Below are 20,544 nucleotides of genomic sequence, written 5' to 3' on the forward strand. Positions count from 1 at the left end.
AAAAAGTTCTCATATTGGAATGAAGATGTCTACACAGAGAAACATCTTGGTATTATTATTTAAGTTGAAATTGACATTTTAGATTATTTATCTTTCTATTTTAGACTTGTCTTTAAACAAGAACTGACTAAATCCCATATGTAGATATTTTGGAATTACACTTGAAATTTGTTACTCTGAAAGCTGGAATGAAAATGCTTGGGCCAAACTTTGCCAAGTGTTAGCATTTGCTATTGTTTAATAGATGAATATTGTTGGTTACAGTGATGAAGACCTCAGCTAGCTGAATAGATATATTCAATAATATAAAATATTATTTATACGACATGATTCCATTGCTCATACACATTTTCTTAAACGAGTCTTTCACACTGTAAACATTTAGGATACTGAGGAGACTGACAGAAGGTCACTGACATGGTTTAATGTAACTACTTTCTTCCCTGTTTCAGTGTAGGCAAAAGAGATTATGTGTTTGCCCTGCAGCCTCTGTGGTTCACATTCTAGCAGACTAGCACAATCCCATTTCCATCAGTGGTTTACATTAACAGGCCACCACAAGACTCTTTGGCATCTAGGCTGTACCTGCCTGCTTTCTGTCACCTTTGCTGCCATATCTTTCCCACCCTGCCAGTCTAGAAGCTGATAGAAAGGCTGGAGCAAATTTACCTCTATTTGATGCCTCTTCTCAATCACCCTTGCTACAACTCTGAATATGTCAAGCTTATGGAATGACCCAGCACAATGGCAGACACTGGCACAAGGCAGTAACCTCTGGCAGTAACCAGGGCAGCTGGGGCCTATGATGTCTTACAGCTTCTTCTGTAACATTTGCCAGAGAGGAAGATCTCAGACCTGGAAAGCACAAAGATACTGCTCTTCTCTCAAAAAGGAACAGAAAATAGATTCAAACTGTACATTCCACTATCTATCCTTTTAATACATGAAATATGATATGGCTTTTTTGATGACTGAAGAATCTCCTTGCATCTGTGTGAACAGTATAGCTAAATGAGGCCTAGGCACCAAGACAAGTAGCTATCCATAACTAGATGCTTCCTTTTGCACTCATATGCATTTTAAGACCTAGTTTTCATTACATATTTCATCTCCTCAGTGCACAGATGTTTTCTCTTGCACTGAGATTCTTTCCTGTCTGCAACCAAAGTTCTTATTATGGCTGCGCCACTTAGCGAATTAGCTTTTCCTAAATTGGTTTTTCCTTTCACACTTTCCTTCAGCAAAGTATCTTCTCATGTTTCCTACGTGAGAGAATAAACAATACAGAAACTTTTCCTTAATAAGAAATTTGCTCAAGTCAGGCCAATCCCAATGCTCAGCAAACCTTCCATAAGAGCATCATACTGATGTTAACAGAAGTTCTCTAACCACAGAGAGTAACTTGGTAACAGCAATCAAGGGCTAAACTGATGTCCTAACTGCAGGGAGAAGGCTGGTCTGCCGAGAACAAGGTTGAGGCTCACATAGACTAAGAATAAGAAAGGAAAGTCCAAAGTTCTTGTAGAATCTACATAGCAGGGTTTATGTGAGCAATTAGTGCTTCTGTGATATCTGATTACTTTATGCCTTTTGGATTCATGCTAGCTCTTCTCCTTACTGAAAGGTAACATGCACTGGATACATACCATGTTAGCTCTAAAACCACTGCTTCATGGTTTGTGGCAACATACTACACAGACTCTGCCAGGGGGCAAAGCAAACAGAGATTTACTGACAGAAACTGCCTCATCAGCAAACAGAGTCACAGTGGACCATAAACAAGGTCAGACAGAACAAACTTACTATCTCACACGTGGCTCAGAGGCTGCCAGGAAAAGCCTGGCCCTCAGTTCTCCTCAGGCACAGCTAGACTTCCTTTCAAGGACCCAGCCCAGTAGGTCCATCTTCTCTCACAGGGAACCACCAGCTGAGCTCAGTTAAGTCCTTTTCTTCAGAGTTTCTTGTAGATATGGAAGGTCATGGTTAATGGACCCACTGCAGTTCAGTCATCTTGGACGGTTACAGCAGAGGGTTACATATTCCCCTGTAAGCTGCATCATCACTGGCTGCCAGCTGTCCCTGTAGCAAGTCAGGTGGATAGCACTTGATAGGGTGTAAAGAAGCTCTACTTTTCATTAAGAGCTTAACTTGGATCCAACTGTCTCAGAGACCGAGCATGTATGTATGATTAAGCTGTCCTAATCAGGTCTGGTTTTGCTGTTGCAGAAGACTGAAGGCTGTTAGTAATATTACCTTCAGATGAACGAAAGACATAGAAATACATATGTTTAACATATAAGATGAATACACAGTCCCTGAATGACATTTTTAGCGTATGTCCATCTGAATCACTCTTTTCCTCTTCTACCATTAATGTAACTAGACAGCATGAAGTAGAAGGTTCCCTACCAACTATAAAGAAGGATGAGGGAAAATGATGCAGAACAGACCAACGTGATTAGATTTTACTGAAATTAAGACCAAAGAGCCCCTCTCTTCATAAAAATTTACAGAATTGGGCTAGTTCTTAAATAAAATCATCAGAAACATGCTGACAGTAGCATCAGTCATGTAGATTTTGCACCCTGGCCCTATGGATTTCCATAACATGGGTTGTAGGTATTTTTTTGTGCCTTCTACAAAGCTGGCATAAGACTACTTGTTTCTTGTCCTCCCCACAGTTTCTCCTTCCAGAGAGATTTGGGATGATCTCTCTTCCCACCCCAAAATCCTGTCACAGCTCAGGTTAACCTGCTGGGGCTGGAGTGGGAAGTTCCTAAACCAGAGGACAACTGTGGTGATGCCTCACAGCCTGGTTTGTACCTCCTAACCACATCCAGCATTCAAAGGAGCCCTGTAGGAAGACATAGCGCCCTAGTCCTCATGACGTAGCACCACAGCCATGCATATGTGACGCGTGCCCACTGCCCTTGTCAGGTAATGTTACCCACTGGGTTCCATTTGTTGAAAAAGAAGGGAGAGAGGACTGCCTACAAGTGAGAGCCCTACAGAAATAAAGGGTTTCTGAATAGATCCATGTTTCTTCCTGGAGCTGGTCCACCTGAATGGACACCAGTGTGAAAACTCCCAGTGCAGCTCTCCTCCTGCAGTTCCTTGCCTTTGTTCTCCTTCCCACTCTTGAAAGTAAAGGAGGTAGAGAAGGCAGGAAGTTGCTCCATTTGTTATTTCCCCAAACCTTTGCTCTGTCTTAGCAACCGCAAAATTTTTTCCTAACCTCTTTTCCTTTAGCAATAAGCCTAGAACCTGTTTTTCTGCCACCCCACACTGATAAAAATCTCACCATCCTACTTTCTAATCAGTACTGGTGCATCAGTTTATCAGGGTGGGATCTCACCCTAGCAGCTCCCAGCTCTTGCTGAGTTTGTACAGTCACTGCAGAGCAGACTGCCTCACACCACAGCGAGCTATCACTGATCTCAACTCTGTAAGAGCTGCTGCTTTGCATAGCGGCATGGTATCTCCCAGGCCAAGTGATGGTATCGTGCCTCAGCAGAAGCAATAGCTCAGAGCTTCCACTGCATTCTTGCAGCACAGGAGATGCTGTTTGGTGCAAAGTGACTCTTGTTTCTGAGTGAGGCAGCAGTCTCCAGCACCCCAAGTCAGAACCATAGGCCCACCAAACCCAAACTATAAGCATTTGTGATAACAGACACATTCCAATAAAGCACCTCTGTGCAGGACAGACCTAAGGTGGGAGAACAGGTCAGAGGGCCTGAGAGATGTCAGAGGTGGAATTTAATGGTAATTTGGGGCATGCATTGGCTTCTCAGTGCTTACAGCCCATTCCAGAACCACAACAGAAATGAACAATGGATGCTCAGGAGCACCATCTTCCCTGGAACAGGGACCAAGTTCCAGGTCCAAAAAAAAAAAAAATGCATCCAGTGTCAATATGCAGTGGATGCAGTGGCATGAATCAAAGCATGTAGTGCAACGACAGAGCAAATGGCAAAACAGGAGCCAGCCTCTCCTTGAGACAGCAGCTGGGCAATAAAGGGTTTACTATAGAGTTTAGCAAAGCCGAGCGTTCAATCTCAGTGTTGCTCTGCAGTAAGGGCAGGTGATCTCCAGACCTGCATGCAAGAAAACTGTTTATGTATTTCTTGAAAACAGGTTTTACCTTAGTAGGCACACAAGGAGAGAATGCAAAGAATCTCCACTTCCATCTGAGAACAGCTGGACTCTCTTAACAGCCCTTTAAAACATATTTTATAGACATCCTGCTATGTTAATAAGGGTGATTGAAAGTTTTTGCTGATTTTAAAAGATTTATAGCATGATAACAAGAGGCTGGAGAAACTGAGAGTCAGTCCTTAAGTGATGGATTTAAATCATAATGCTTACTTTATTCATAAGCCATAGAAATAATTCATGGATAACATTGTAGCGGGACAACTCCTTGACAATTTATGCCTAATGTCTTTTGAAGTTTTTTGCTGACCTGCGGACTGCAAAGGGACTTTTACAGCACCACAGCAGAATAATCTATTGGCTCAGAGCTTTTCTACTTTTTTATTGCTGTTTTTTTTTTTTTTTAATGTCCTAGGAAAAGATTTGGAACATGTGAGAAAGAAGACCAGATCGGCTGAGGGGAAATCACAACTGACTAAATAGCAAAGCGATATATCGGGAAAAAGGGATTCTGTAGGGACAGGCTTAGGAGAACACTGACAATCAGCAAGTGCCTGAGTAAAAGTAATACAATTATAATGGACTTATTTCCTGTTGGGATACAGCTTTTGATGAGTAACTCATAACTAAAAGGGGCCTGGACAAAGCCATGCAGCAGAGAGAATTCTCTTCTAAAAATAACAGAAGAATTTGGAAGAAACTGCTTTTTTCCCCAAAATTTGGGAAATGTATTAATAACTTGAATTACTCAGCTGGGGAAAACATTGCATATTTAAATTGTCAGGGCTTTTTTTTTCTACAATTTTTCTTTATTCATTTGATACAGAAATTGACCATTTACTTGTGAATATCCCTCAGTCAGAGAGTAGTTAGCAGCACTAACTAGTTCACATATGCAAACACTGTAGCCCATTATAACTCATGCCCAATACATGCCCAGCAAGCCCAATAACTCATCAACTACTTCTGAGTAGGATTGACAATTTTCCCCATGAAAAGTGTGACGCTGGTTGTTTTATCAGAAATCAGAATAATGAAGGGCCTGTTGAATTTGATGGTAACAGAAGGATGAAGAACTTTCCTAATGATTATGGCTGTCGCTCCTGCTGCCTCAGTTCCAGCCTCATCTACTTCCAGCAGGGCCTTGTGAATTGCCTGCAGGGAAAAGAGCAAAAATTATGGTGTATATATGGGTCAGCAAGCAGGAGGGGAAGATAAATTCTTTTCTTAAGGAATATTTAGTAGAAGGAAGGAGCAATAAAATCCAGTGGACCCAAGTCAACTGTATAGTAAATCTCCAATAGCCTTCAACAGCAGTGTCTTCCACGCCAGGATTGAACTGGGGACACAAACGGACTTACTCTAGATGCAGCCTCACCAATGTTGAGTAGAGAGGGACAATAACAGTCCATGTACTAGCTAGTTTCTTTTCTTAGATGGTTTAGATTTCCACTTACAACACTTCCTCTATGGTTCCAAGATTAACAGAACATTGCTATGTAAATGTTAAATGGACATCTTTGCCATATTAAATAGTAGCTTTAGCTGATATGGTGAAATTATGCCACTGAAAACTGGAAGTTTCCAGGAAACTTTGAGAATATTAAAAAAATGAGGTACTAATCAACACAAATATCATGACATATCCTTCACTTATGGTTTACTTGACAGAACTGCATGTAAACGATTGTATTCCAGTGCAAGAAATAATTGAAATTCTTGTTCCCCTTTCCCATGTGCTTAATATCCAGCCTTTTATTAAAATAATTCAAAGGTGAACAATAAAACCTTTCTATGGAAAAGCACAATTACTAAGTAAGCCCATGGATGTCAATAAGTTTTGCTTATAACTTCAGTAGGACAAGGACGGAAAACAAGTCTTTAAAAGTCCCAGACATAATTGATCACAAGTACCAACAAACCCACTAGCACCATCTCTCTCTAGTAACTTACTCGTGAAACATGAAGACCATGGCTGCCAGTAATTCCAGACAGGTCAGCATTACTAGAAAATACATCAGTAATGCCCATTTTCTTGAACAGCGTTTCAACTTCATATGATCCACTAATAGAAATCCTTGGCAAGTGCAGATTTACTCTTCTGTTGAACAGAGAAAATAGAATAGTAGTGAAGCATGGCAGTCTTATTTCAGTAAGCAGGCTGAATAGTATGTAATGCACTGAACTTGAAAGCATTCTTTTGATTTCTAATGTGTTTGATGTTGGTATTTGTATTCCTTGAGAGATTTGGGCATCCAGAGAGAGAGGTATCATTTTCTTGTGCCTAGATTCTCTCTTTGATCTTAGTTATAGACTGATTTCTTCTTTGCCACTGTTTCATTCCTGTGCCAGGACATGCACATCCAGCAGACGTTTGTAGGAATAGCAGGCTGCAGAGCCTGTAAGCAGATGGACTGAGCACAGAGATTGGAGGTATAACAAAGAGTAGAAAGGCTAAAAGGGAAAAGGAGGATAAAATCCAAGACATAGTGAAGAAAATGAATTATGTTAGCAGCATGAAAGAAGAGGCATGGTACCTAAAAGGTAGGTAGGCAAGTCCTGAGGTAGTTGTTGGACTGCTACATCCACTTCTATCAGGTCAGGGAGTCTACAGTGGCAGATTAGTTATGCTCTGCTCTGACTAATCTTGGGAATCATTTAAAGCCCCACTTCATGAAATCTTTGCATCACAACATCTCCAGGAGGAGATCTGAAATGAATGCTTTCTCTCAAAAATAACATTATTTCCTAAAGTATAATAATTAATCTACCAAGATTTACCTGGTTTCAAGTTTGCTATCCCATTTACAAATAGTTTCTTTTGAGAGAGCATCTTCCACTTGTTTCATCTTTCCATCATCAGGCAGAATGAGCAATGCTCGTGCAGTGCCTTGGTAAGGCAGCTCTACCACCTCACAAGAGAGGTCCTGGTCATAGTAACTGCTATAGTTAGTTTCACGCCGCATCATGTTGACACTAACAGACGTGTTTATGTTCACAAAGAAATCATCCTCATAGGTACACTCAGGATCAAAACGCTTTTCCCAGGCAGCTAATGGGGGAAAACAGAAGATGTTGCACTTGAACATGTGAGGATCATAAAAATAGCTAATATAAATCTGATCAATATGAATGTTAGGAGAGCTGTGTATGGGAGAAGGGGATCACCACATCACTTCAATCTTCTGCATAACACACAGTGAAGTATTTTAGCTGTGCAGTGAGCTCAGCAGTTTGAGCTTGACTAAGTCCTATCTTGCTGAAAAACAACCAAAGGTTGATGAGGAGCAATCAAGAGTCCTGCTTCTATTGTTGCTATATGTTCCCATCACTCTCTTGTACCATTTATCTCATTTAAATTCACAGGCATAAACATTTGGCCACAGAATCTCATTATGACTTTTCTACCTTTCCATAGCCCCCTGCTAGGCCACGTCAGATACAAACTGACTGCACTCAGTCTCGTTAGGAATTCATCAACAGAATAAAGAACTCTAAAATTCAAGCAGTACTCCAGAAGCAAAGGCCCTCAAAATGCTAGGTCCCAAATTTTCAGGCAGGGTACCTTATAGGTCTGCCATAATACTGCAGACCCTGAAAGTCCTCTAAAGGTCTGACTGGCACATATGCTCAGCATGGAGACTTTAGAAACATCATTGGTTACGACACTCCAGACCAGAGAGACTACTCGCAGCAGGCTTTGAGGCAGCCCACTACAGGGGGACTCCACTGTCCACAGCTTTCAGGCAAACTGGACAAAAATCAAGCAATCAATATTTCTCGATAATCAGACACCTGGCTTTTGGCCAGGTCTAATCCTTACCTTGAAGGTTCTACACAGTTTAGCTCTTTCCCATATAATCATTCGATTAATAAATCACTAAGGATTCTTTATAACTTCTTACTTTTTTTCATCAGAATTATCTGTTGGGCTATTATGCTCAATTTCTTACCTTTAAAATAAATGTAGTTAATAAGAACCATTATAGTATTTCCATCAAGATAATCAATTAATTCAGGAATTTTCCCCTTGGTTTTCTCCTTTACATAATTATTGATTTGCATCTTGGCTCCTCCTTCATTATGGAAATTGCTAGAAAAAAATTCTGCATCATAAAATTGTCTGGTATGTTTCAAAAATGCCTCCAGTGGTTCAACCCCAATAGCTGTAAAAAGGGCATTTCCTATATTTAATGTGATGTTAACATCAGTACAATTTAGTACTGCTAAAACTTTATGAAAACTTTCATGTATATCTTCTATGTGAGCCTGAGCAACGCTGCCAAAACCCAGTCCTTCAAAAATCTGAGCCAGAGTGGTTGACTTAGCGCCAAGAGCCAGCATTGCAAAGGCAGTAGAGATGCTTATGGGAGAAAAGAAAACATTTTTGTCAGCTTCTTCTGATATAGCCTGTTTGTAAAATCTAAATGCAAAATCTGCATAGGCAGAGCCTTGTTTGCGACAATCTTGCATTAATAAATTTTCTGCTCCATCATGCAGCCTTGTATTATTGACTTCATGGCAAACGTCTCTATGGTGGCAATGAGTTACAGCACTAAGACCAGCAAGGAACAAGCACAGGCACAGAGGATACTTCATCTTCTTTTCAGATTATTCTGTTCACAAAATAAACAGTCATTAGATGAGCAGAAGGTAATGATGAGCTTTGCAGTAAGTAATAATGAATAGTTTGTTATCACAAATATACAAAGCAACTATAAATATTTAATATACATACGATATTCAAAGTGACTGTGTACACAATTTCAAGCTACATTAACAAATTCAGCCAAATTATTAGTTAAAATGTCAGATGTAATAAAACCACAATTCTCCACTGTAACTGTTTAGAAAAGGTTGTTCTTTGTTGACTATGAAAGTATAGAGCAAAAGACCATAATAATGTCTATTAACAGTGATACTATCTTCCTTGTATCATTGTCTCCTATAGGATACAGCTAAACAAACAAGTTAGCATGACGTAAGACAGGGTGTGGGTTTCAGATCTATCAACTACTCTGCGGTACCTGCCCATATGCACTGTGGTAAATGTGAGGTAACTCAAGGCAGTTCACTTTTCATTGAAAGTGGGATAGACTCCTGCCCTTTCGTTGGAGTAGAAGCACACAAACAGATAACTATCAGGGACTGTCTGGTGCACCTTAAATGCACATCCTTATTTACTTCATGGTTACTTATTCATGTGGCCAGTCATTGACCACAACTGTTAATTTAGGGATGAAAGTCATTTACATGAACTTCAGGCAAAATTCAAGGCATAAGCCTGGAGCAGGCTGTAGAGTGTCTGCAGTGTATTCAAAAGTGGGCATAAAGGCATGTGGAAAGTGGCAGGTTTACATCAGGTGATGAGGGGCATGTTTGGAACAGACCCTCTGTTGGCAGCACTGAAGCAAGCGTTTGTGACTGGTTAAATGGAGTTGTGCCCCTCACTACCGGTTAACCTGGCTCAGCCGGGTGGGACATGTGGGTCCCTCTAGAGCGGAGGAAGGACTGATTCCAGCACACGCCCCAGCTCATATGTCTGTATGCCACATTCTGGCTGCTCAGGCAGAAAATGACAGACTCCCTATTTGCAGAGAATATGGTGTACATATGTCAGAAATTCCACAAAATGGCACATCAGTTTAATCTAGAGCTTCCCCAGGTTCCCACATGTGTATTCTGTTATAAATAGCTTATGACAAATGGGAGAACATCCATGGAGACAACTGGCCCTTGCTGGTAGTGCATGCAATGTGCCACATTAACTGGGTCCAAGAAGAAAAGAGGAACATAGTTCCCATTTGGATACTCTAGAGTATTCCTGTTGAACACAGCAGTTTTCTTCACTATGGTCTTTCTCTTAATGCTGGCATGAGATGCTTCACGCAAGCCTGCTCCATTTCATAGGAGCTGGAACAAGTCTCTAGTTTACTGAACTCAGTTTCCTGCTATTATGGGGAGGCATAGCATATAAATGTTCTTCCAAAACCTACCAAGCTAGCTATTAAAATAAACTTTTTACCCTCACATCTTCTGCATGAAAGCTTTTCTAAAACTTTTCTATTTTATGGTTACTCCTTCTTCCAGTTTCCAGTCAGTGTACACGTATAGCCTGTTTGAACCCATTCTTTCTCTTACTGGAGTATATTTCTCCAGGTCATTTAGAGAAAGCAAAAGTATTACCCCAGAACTTTTGTCTAGCTAAGGTGAAGTTCTTATTCATTCCCAGATGTGGGAGATGACTGTATCTACTATATAAACAAGATCTAGGTAGAGTTTCTGCTGTCAGCCCGAGTACTAGTATTCTTAGTGATTAATCAGCTGCTTTATTTCTTTAATGGTATGGTGATCTTTCATGTCTGTATAGCTGACATATATACTAGCTGTGTACTCTCACATTTTTCAGGATCTGAGTATGCCTGCATGAGTCCATGCAGTGATCACTAGCAATTACCTACTGTTAGGCCTGCAGTGAGAGGGGGTGATGCTAAATTTTCATCTTCTTAAGTCAAAAGTTGGAGGATGTCCCTGGATGGGAATACGATTCAACTATTTTTATCTATTTTAGGGAGAAGTTTCCCCCTTCTTCCCAGGATAAAAAATCCTTATATAATGCAGTAAATCAGGCAACCACATATACATATATATATGTTAGAGGGCTGGAGCACCTCTCCTATGAAGAAAGACCGCAAGAGCTGGGCCTCTTCAGCCTGGAGAAGAGAAGATTGAGAGGCGATCTCATAAAAGTGTACAAGTATCTGAAGGGGGAGTGTCAAGAGGATGAGGCCAGCCTCTTCTCCGTGGTGCCCAGCAACAGGACAAGAGGCAACGGGCACAAACTGAACCACAGGAAGTTCCATCTGAACCTGAGAAACAACTTCTTCACTGTGAGGGTGACTGAGCATTGGAAGAGGTTGCCCAGAGAGGTAGTGGAGTCTCCTTCCCTGGAGATATTCCAAACCCGTCTGGATGTGATCCTGGGCAATATGCTCTAGGTGACCCTGCTTGAGCAGGGAGGTTGGACTAGATGCTCTCCAGAGGTCCCTTCCAACCTAAACAATTCTGTGATTCTGTGATATACAAAGACCGCTTCACAAGTATTTTTTTTAGAGTATTTTTCTCTAGTTATTTGAGATATCACAAATAATAACAGGAGGATTTTTGTCTATCTGAGACAAACCCTGATCCATGATCGCTTCCTATGCCTAACAGAGCTTAACCTAAATTTCAAAGAATTTCTGAAGCACAGAATATGATTTTCCTATAGCTAGCTCATATCACACTTGGCTCAGAACGCCATTCAACTTCTGCTAGTAATAGATCCATTCAAAAACTTCTCTAAGTACTGCAGCCCTCTACTAGAAATACCAGAGAAGTACTTCTATCAGAAGCTAGAAAGCATTGAAAAATTGTCATCAAGTTTTCCTCACATACTTTTTTCTCTTTAGAGATGTTAATTAACTTAATTTCAACATTTTGAAATTTGAAAGTTCTAGATAGTAAAATTTTATGATTACCATGTCAAAGGTGAAGAGATTGGAAAGGCTTTATTAAATAGGTGGTGGGTTTTTTTGTACCCCAATTAGAAATTCAGAAATTACATCTCTGCCAAACCCACAAATTGGTCTATCTATGAAAAAAAAGGGGTAATTACATTCAGAAATTGTGGCCTTCCATCCTTCCCCTACACTCATGCCGATCCTAATTAAAGACCGTGGCCTTGGTGATTCTTCTATTGTTATTTTATATATTAAGTCATCAGAAGAGTTTATAAATTGGGCCTGGTGGTCAGTCACTAGGGGGAATTATGCTAATTCTGAGTCACACCAAAAGCTATACCCAACCCAAACGGTGATTTCATCAACATTTTGCTTTACTAACTGCTTAAAAAATCCCCACAACGTCAAACGCTATTTTATTCCAATTTTAGGCTAAGAATACTTCCCCTAAAACAGCCGGTTCCATTCATCCCTTGGCTGTTTGTTCATTTAATATTTCATGGTAACAGCTGCACAGAACAAAGTCACAAATATGCAAATGAAATAAACTGAACATGAAAATTCCTCAGATCCCAGAAACCATCAGGTTCAAGCTTCTATGAAAAACGAACGCACTACTTACAAAACCACAAGTGTCCTGCTGTGTTCAGCTGACCAAGCTATTCTCCACACTATTACTTATACTGCTAAATCTTCTTCTGCTTAGTTTCCACTGTTAAACATTAGACAGAATAAATAAAAATTAGAGCCACAAAAAAAAAGGAGGAAACAGAGTAAATATCGATGAAACAGGATTTCCAAGGTCACATTTCAGCCAATGGAGCTAACAACCCTGTGCCATTTCAACGGTAGCTGTGACCTTCAGTCTGTTGCCTCTGACCACGTGGAATATCTTACCGCAAACACTGTGCAGTCAGGACCCTACTGGAGACCAGGAGTGCCTGGAACCACGGAAAACAGATGTTGACACTCACTGCCAAAAGTCAGACTTTCTGTGCTGAGCTGAAGCATACAAAGGGCTGACAGCCACACAATATGGAAGCTCAGCTCTCTTCCACAGTCTGACCAGAGCTAAGTCTTCCTCCTGATCCTCAAGCTGAATACGTTCTCCTCGTTATTGCCGTACCTTTTCAATCTAGTAGTAATCCCATGCCATTGAGAGGACATATGGTAGCTATGCTTCCCTGATGGATTTCCTACTATTTGCCTTCGTAGAGGAGGCTGATGTGGGCCCCTCATACATCTGTTCTGTGAAAATAGAAGTAGCAAGCTGTTCTCATTACTCCCACAAATGCAGTCATGTGCATGCTTACTTCTTCTCCTGGCCCCTCTCCCTACAAACTGAAATTGTTGGAGTGAAAAAAAGTTCCTATTCACTTTTCCCAGTAGGAATAAAATGCTAGAGGATTATGCTGATCAAATTCATTCAGTTAACAACTAGGAGCATAATGGAGTAGTGACATGGTATGTTTCCCCAGTTGTGACCACTCTTTTGTTCCTATGCTTGTCTACTCCCATGAGCATTTTTGTTGTTACACACATAGATAAACATAGAGAATATAGATAAACCTTGTCTTGACATTCCGACTCTTTGCTTTCCTTTTTCCTTCTTTTTCCCCTTTCCTTTGCAGTTGCACCTTTCAATTCGAGCTGCAAAATGTCATAAATGCAGTACAGAGATTATTTGTGAAAGGTCATGTGGTCAACGACGCGCTGTGTTACAAAATGGTCATATACCTCTTGTTTTCTTTTTCATTTGCCAGGCCTTGTAATTACTGTTTTGTTTTTAACAGCATTAAGCTATACTTTAACAAGGCATTTCCCTGACATTTCATTCTAGTTGCAGGAATAAGGTGCTAAGTCAACTTTTATTTACACAGAACTGATGAACAGCTGCACATGTGCCAGGTATACCATGCACTGCCATGAGCCAGTTAGAGTCCCACCTTTTCACTGGCCATAATTTTCAACCCTGAAACTATGCCATGACACTGCATTAACCAGATTCATACTGGTCATTCCTTTAGTGACTAGATGCTGCTTCTCTATTAATTATTTTAATAGGAATACAAGTCCAAAATATCAAAATAACCAAATTCATGTGGTTTATTACTTCTGATAACTAAGAACACACTCAACCAGTGACAAAATATACATTACTCAGGTCCAAGTTACTACTGTGTTGCTGGCTTGAACTGTACTTCATGGAGATCAGTATCTATTCCTCTCCCCAACTTATATTTGACTTTATAAGAAATAGACCCATAGAGTATTTCATGCATTTACCAACATCTTGTGAACAACTCCCTGCCAGTTTCTTTTGTTTTGAGCAAATCATTCCAAATGGTCAGCAGGTTGAAAGACATCCTAATTTACCGATCACTTGTATAAATGCCTATTGCACAACAACAGAATCTCTCATCTTGTTCAGTGTTTCTCTACACCTAAAGTCAGGTAATTATAGTTTTGGTGCCAATTTAGCAACAATAATAACTATTCTGAGATTATGGCTCACAGACACACAAGTTACTTTAAATATCAAAAACTCTTTATTCTTGTGGATTTATTATATGATATTATTAGGCAACACAAAGATTTGTAAGTATGAAGTACCTAGACTGCAAGTGTAGTGACACAGCAGCAACATGAGGGAAAAGAGTGTGGAGTTAGGAAGGAAAATGGACTTTCTCTCCCCCTCCCAGATAGCATCCAGTTATGTTAACAAATTTTGGAAGGATCACGCAGCAAGAGGGCAGGGAGAATTCTTAAGACTAAAGATCTATGCCTGTCTGGTGAACTATGCTTCTTCTAGCCTGGATGAGATGTATGAAGAAAAAAGGCCTTATTTGCACTCGTTGGCACTCCACACTCTCAATACTTCCTTTAGATTCTCTTCACTGTGCTACCAGGAAGACAAAATTCCTTAGCTTAGAAAGAGAATTTGAAATGGGGATGAAATACAGTCTGTATATAGTGATGACAGCATCCACTGGGAGAGAGAAGCTCTGCTCCCAGAGCTGCTCTTTGTTTGAATTACTGTCACTAATAACATGCACAAACCATGTAGGGAGCAGGGACAAAAATTTATAGACCTATTTTATACCTATGGCAATAACCAACAACACTAAACACCAATTTTCAGTTGTAAGAGCAATGCCAGTTAAAAGTTACCAGATAGATGTAGCATGTGCCTTACACGTATAGTGTAGCAACAAAAATGACTAAACCTCATACTGCTGTTTCAGAAGAGCACAGGCTGGCAGATATAGGACAGGACTTACAGCAGACCTGAGTCCTTCTGAAAAAGCAGTAGAAGAGTAGGCAGGATTGTCTAATATTATAAAACTTTTTTTAGACCTCCAAGTGACTCCTAAAATCTTTCAAAGAGGACCCGTTTCTCACTAGTTCTGTCTGTAACAGCTTGCACCATGGAGCTTCATTTCAAGCCTGAGTGTTTCTGTAACATGAATGCCAGTAACAAAACAGTCTTCTGAGATTTTTGTTTGCGAATAACTTCCAAGAGAGGGTTTTGTGTAAGAGTAGTAAACATACTGTTTCCTTTTTCTTTTATCAACCACAAATAGCTGATGAAATAACCATGTTGCAATCTTACTGACTAAAGATCTCCAGGAATCTTTTCCATTGACCGGATGCTCAGTATACTGGAATGGTTTCAGGATGGGATGGACAGCTTTATAACTCAAGCAATTTGAGATCTATTGCCAACTCTTCTCAGCAGCTCATCTCTGGCTTTAGGAACATTACTAACACTCTCTCTTGGGCTTCAGTATTCTCATCTGTAAGACACAAATGATATATTTACCTTGCTCTTTTATACAAGATGAAATATAACATGAAAATACAAAGTTACTTTCAATGGCCTTAAGCACCATTTTACTTCTTTATTAAATTTAATGAAGACAGGATTGTTTTTTATCAGCTTGATACCATGGCCCCTCCCTCGGTGTCTATGATGCATAGTTTGAAAAACTACTATCTATAGGATGCACCTACACACAGCTTCAAAGAGTGTAGCTGGAAAAGTTCCTCAGGTAAAAACTTCCATAAATCCTCTGAACTTTACAAAAAGGGCCTTCTTTCCTGAGGTGCTTAATAATTATATTCAAGAGGTGCTAGCTACCTATATATGTTCCATTGCGGCATGGGAGGAGATCCTCAATCACACATAAATTGCAAGTATTAACAATTTTCATGCATCTCATGACACTATCTTAACCAGCTCTTTTAGCAGAACTTTTTCTTTCGGAGCTAAAAAATGCAAGTATCTGTTGCCAGTACCTCTGGTGTAAGAATCCTGTCTGAGAAAATTGAGATGGATATGATTATTTTGTTCCCTTTTTCACCTTGCAGTTTGACCCAAAGACCCTGCCAGCTGAGATCATCTCATCTGAACTCATGCTTTTACTGCCAGTTCTGTGTAGGCGTTTTATGTTTTTAAAATTGTACTAGTTGTCTACAGTTAGGCACTTGAATCCCACTCTGGCTGTTTAAACAAAGAAAGAAAGGACTGTCACTCCCATCTACAGCTACAAAGCAGAGAGAAAAGCTAAGTTTATACAAAGTGAATCTGTGACTGAGCTGGGAAGGGAAGTAGAAACTCCCAAGCCCCAGCCCAGTGCTGTAACCACAGGCCCATCCTTCTTTCCTAATAATGTTCTTGTCTTAAAGAAAGAAAGAAATTAATCAATTAATTATGGGTTTCAAACAGTAATATAGTACTTAAAATTGTAATAAACGTGTCTCTATACAACACAAAAATAGTTAACAAGAACCATCCCAATGAGTAATTCAAGACTTAAGCAACCTGCATAAATTTCAAAGCCTTCTTTAAAAAGTTCTTTTTCACCTATTTGCTTCACAGACCCTGCTTATTGGCACCATCTCACCTTAACTACTTCCTTTACCTCCTTTGTACTGCTGCGTGATTAGACAGAGTGCCTACATTTAACCATGCAGCTGATCAAGTAAGGCTACTCAAAGTGGATTCAAATAAATAATGATGACTTTATTCTGTAACTCAGAACCTCAGCTGCCCAAGCACACAATATGGACTTTGACTAAAGCTCAAAGAAAGGACCCAGAAAGTGGCCTTGTAAACCACAGACACAATTTCCATAATTACTCCCTGAATGCCTCTCCATTCGTACAGAACAGCTTTGTTGAAAACGTGGGTGTAAACACAGAAGTCCTCCAAGTAGAAAACACAGAAAGGAAGCAGGTTTCAATTTTACTTTGAATAGACAGAATATACATTAAGCTTTGAGAATATACATTAAGCTTTGTTCTGACCACTACTTTTAACTATGTAGGGAGAATATTTAGGCTAACACTGAGCGGCTCTTAAAAATTCTACTCTAAATCTATATACAAACAAGTAAAAGGAGCAATTTTTCCACATAATGAGCCATCACACAAGTGTCTCACATTAGTTAATTTAAACAGAAATCAGTTTGAATTTTGACTATTTCAGTACAGATCAAAACTTCCCTACACTAAGCCAGCCAGTACCATGCCTAGTGTTGGCTCCTATATATTGATATCTGTTCTGATATTCCTTTTCTCTGCCTTTCCTCACATTGCCCATAGCCACCTTCAGATCACTCTCATCCCCTTGGCACACCATGCCTCTACCCACCACCACCCTCTGTCAGCTTGGAGAGCAACAGCAATAGTCGGTTGAAAAGTCATGGGGGAAGGCATTCCCCTCAAGAGTCAAAGGAAGGGAATAACGAGTAAAAGGAAGACTAGCAAAAGCCAACCTTAGGGCACCAAGAAATGCCAAGCAGGTTTTTATTTTCTTTGAGCTGATTTTCACAGAATACCTAAGTGTCTTCTTCCACAGAGCACAACTGCAATACATACAGCACTTCTAGGGCTGGGGGTCAGCATGAATGCGTCCCAGCCAGAGAGATGCCTACCGAGCGTGTGACTCTGCAGGAAGGTTAATCAGGTCACAAGAACTTCGAGGTGACAATGTCCTCAGGTTCATTGGTCAATCAGTGAGAGTTTTTTTTTTTCCCGATGATGCAACACTCTTAAATTAATGCCTTTGGTAGAGCTTAGGTGGGTGGGGATTATGAAAACCAGTTTGAACCGGTCTCCAGCCTTTGTGAATGCTCCAGCTTTCCTACTAATGATGATTGAATTAATCTCTTAACAAACACGTTTGTTTTTCTAATTCGCCTCCACACTCTTAATTACTATAACTTCAAACCCAACACCCAAATATTACAGTACAGATGACATTTAACATCCTTTATTCTTCCAGCATCTCTGAAATATTTAGATATTGCCTTCCTGAGGTAATCTGCGAAGCACAGCCACTAGGATCTCCTCACCAGAAAAGGGTTCCTACAAGCCAGAACAAAGTCTAACACGATTCACTGTCCCATCTTTGACTTAAAGGTGGTAAAATTTTACAGGCATGGTCTGAACACACTTCCCTTTAGAGTCTACCATAAAACCAGTTATTTCTGCTACTGCTGTATGGGCACTTAGTGCAGAGCCAAAGCTAACAAGTCCAGCAACACGTTTTGCTGGGGGTTCCACTCTTTGCTTCATCTTTAATGTTAGTCTTGTAAGTGAGAGGCAACTTCAGAGTCTGGAAATTACTCACTTAATACAAACTACCTGACAAATGCTCACAAACCTTTTCTGTACCTGAGAGACTTTCCAAGATTATACAAGTATACAAACAGATTCTTAGGTGTGTCTGTAGTACTTACTGTCTTTTACAGTCCCCTTAACAATCCCTTCTCAGAAAAACTTCTTGGAAGTTATCTGAGGGAACAATTTCCATTTAAGAAAGAAGAGTCAGAGAAATCAAAACATTTTCAGGGATGTATTGGCCTTGCCAGCATTTTCAAACAGAAATAATCAAAATATTTCACATGGACTTTTGTTTTACAAGTGATAAACTTGATTTTTTACCATTTTTCAATAACATGAAGAAGAAAATTCAAAATAATTTTCAGGGAAATTATTAAGATTGCAACTTTTTGTCCCAACTTTGGATACATCAGTATCTTGGGACTTTTCCCCTCATATTCTTTGATTTGCCTTTATTGACAGTGAATTTCCATTTTATCTGTCATTTTATCAGCTAGTCACTCAGTACAGTCACACAGTTCACTTTTTAAAACTCACGAACAAGGTGGATCATCAGCAAAATGTGTCACCTCACAATTCATTAAATTTCCACATGGTTTCTGAATCCTCTGATTCTGCACACCTGAGCTTATTGCTTATTAATCCTGCAAGCACCTTCCCTCTTTTCTTAGCTTATCTTTTTAAAAAAATCTTTAGTAGAGGAATCTTTTTCTAAACTGTATACCATATACCAATCAAACTCCTACAATACACTGACACATCAACTCTTTCAAAGAATTCTTCAGCAAAACCACATTAGCTTTTCCTTATTTTGTCATATTTATCTATGCGTCTACAAATCCTGTAGTTTCCACAACATAAAAGTTGAACTAACTGATCTGCAATTCACTGCATGTTCACCAGTATCCCTTAAAAAACAACAACAACAACAACAAATCTTGTGTTGTATTTGTCACTTTTCAGTACTCTGGTACAGAGACCAGTCTACATGATTTATCACAGAGAAAAGTTTAACATTTTCCTTCTTGAGATAAGAGTTCTTGCATGAGCACTAAATGGTCCTGGTAATTTGTTGTTACTTAGTTTTCCATTTTTTTCTAAAATCTTTTCTACAGCTACTTTAGCTTCAAATAATTCCTCAGGCTCAACCACTGCAAAGGAAGTACACGTGCAATGGACCGAGCTTTCCTGCTCTGGCTTTACCAATCTTGAGCACTTCTTTTACACATTGAGCATCCATTGGTCCCTCAGGTTCTCTGGCAGGCTTCTGATATCTTTGAAAAAGAATTTATTATTAGCTGCTATGACTTTTTGCAAGATGTTTCTCAAAGTCATCTTTGTCCTGTCTTACTATGGTTTTATACTTAGTATTACAGGTGGGCTTTTCCCCTGATTTGATCAAGACTTCCATTTTCTGAAGTTTTTCTTCATACTTCTACCAGCTTCCTTTACTTTGTGGTATAAACTTGCCAGTTTTTTTTTTTTTCCTCCTCTTCCATTTTCGGTCCTTTTTTGTTTGGATTTACATCCATTCCTCCTATACTTTTCCCTAGGAAAGCAATCTGCAAATAAATCTTCAGAGCCAAAATGCTAAGATCTTGTTATGTCTGAACACTGTGACCTATCAAAACTCTGCAGGCCCTCTAGATCAATTTAATTTGCAAAGCTCTGTAAGAATCATTAAGAAAAGTACTCTCTGTCAAAGTTTGCTGTGGAACAAATCAGTGATGCAGTCAAAGAGAAATGAAAGCAAATTGAGTGTATCATCTGTTTTAATTTGGGTAATACTAAGTTTATTCTCTGCCTTATTGCCTAATTGGAATACCATATGCATGAGTGTATATACTTTTTCTTCCCTGTTGTATCACAGTGATTTTACTTGGACATGGGTTCCACTACAAAAAGCTGATCACTTCTATGCACTTTTCTTGTTTTCCTGTCATAACCTATTAGAAAAAGTATTTTCTAGATGGCTGACAGAATACTACTTAATATAAATGTAAGAAGCAACTAAATTTTGTTTATGGAATTAGGTAGCTGAGGAAACAGGAACCAGAGCTCAAAACACAAGACAATGCTGGTAACATAGCTGTTAGGAGGAGTCAGGAGAGAAAAGGATTGATGAGACACATGGAACTATACATTTGATATAGTAGAAAACAATATGTTATATATAGCCTTTGCAATAAACATGATAGCATCAAAGAAATGCCTAAACTTCCTAATAATTTCTCCTCCTAACAGAAATAAATTACCTACT

At 39.5% G+C, this 20,544-nt stretch overlaps 1 protein-coding gene across 2 annotated transcripts; it reads right to left on the minus strand.

The window, feature by feature from the left end:
- Nucleotides 1-4,342: 4,342 nt before the first annotated feature.
- On the minus strand, nt 4,343-12,863 carry LOC104153757 (alpha-1-antitrypsin). Of its 2 annotated transcripts, XM_068946951.1 has the most exons (6): nt 12,552-12,863; nt 12,277-12,366; nt 8,106-8,768; nt 6,934-7,204; nt 6,106-6,253; nt 4,343-5,307 (listed from the first exon to the last, which is right to left on the minus strand). In XM_068946951.1, exons 3-6 carry the CDS (start codon nt 8,749-8,751, stop codon nt 5,113-5,115), a joined length of 1,260 nt encoding a protein of 419 aa, XP_068803052.1. In that variant the 5' UTR covers nt 8,752-8,768; nt 12,277-12,366; nt 12,552-12,863; the 3' UTR covers nt 4,343-5,112. The 2 variants fall into 2 exon arrangements, with proteins under 2 accessions (XP_068803052.1, XP_009688041.1); XM_009689746.2 differs by lacking the exon at nt 12,552-12,863 and having other exon boundaries at nt 12,277-12,384.
- Nucleotides 12,864-20,544: the final 7,681 nt, after the last annotated feature.

Source organism: Struthio camelus, chromosome 5 (assembly GCF_040807025.1).
Source record: "Struthio camelus isolate bStrCam1 chromosome 5, bStrCam1.hap1, whole genome shotgun sequence".
Lineage (NCBI taxonomy): Eukaryota > Metazoa > Chordata > Aves > Struthioniformes > Struthionidae > Struthio > Struthio camelus.

Excerpts from the sequence above, each read along its gene's own strand:
- LOC104153757 (XM_068946951.1), bottom strand. The coding sequence starts at position 8,751 with ATGAAGTATCCTCTGTGCCTGTGCTTGTTCCTTGCTGGTCTTAGTGCT. Across the intron at positions 7,205-8,105 it reads TAACTACATTTATTTTAAAG|CTGCCTGGGAAAAGCGTTTT; the intron begins GTAAGAAATTGA and ends TTCCCCCATTAG. Across the intron at positions 5,308-6,105 it reads ATGGTCTTCATGTTTCACGA|GCAATTCACAAGGCCCTGCT; the intron begins GTAAGTTACTAG and ends TTTTCCCTGCAG.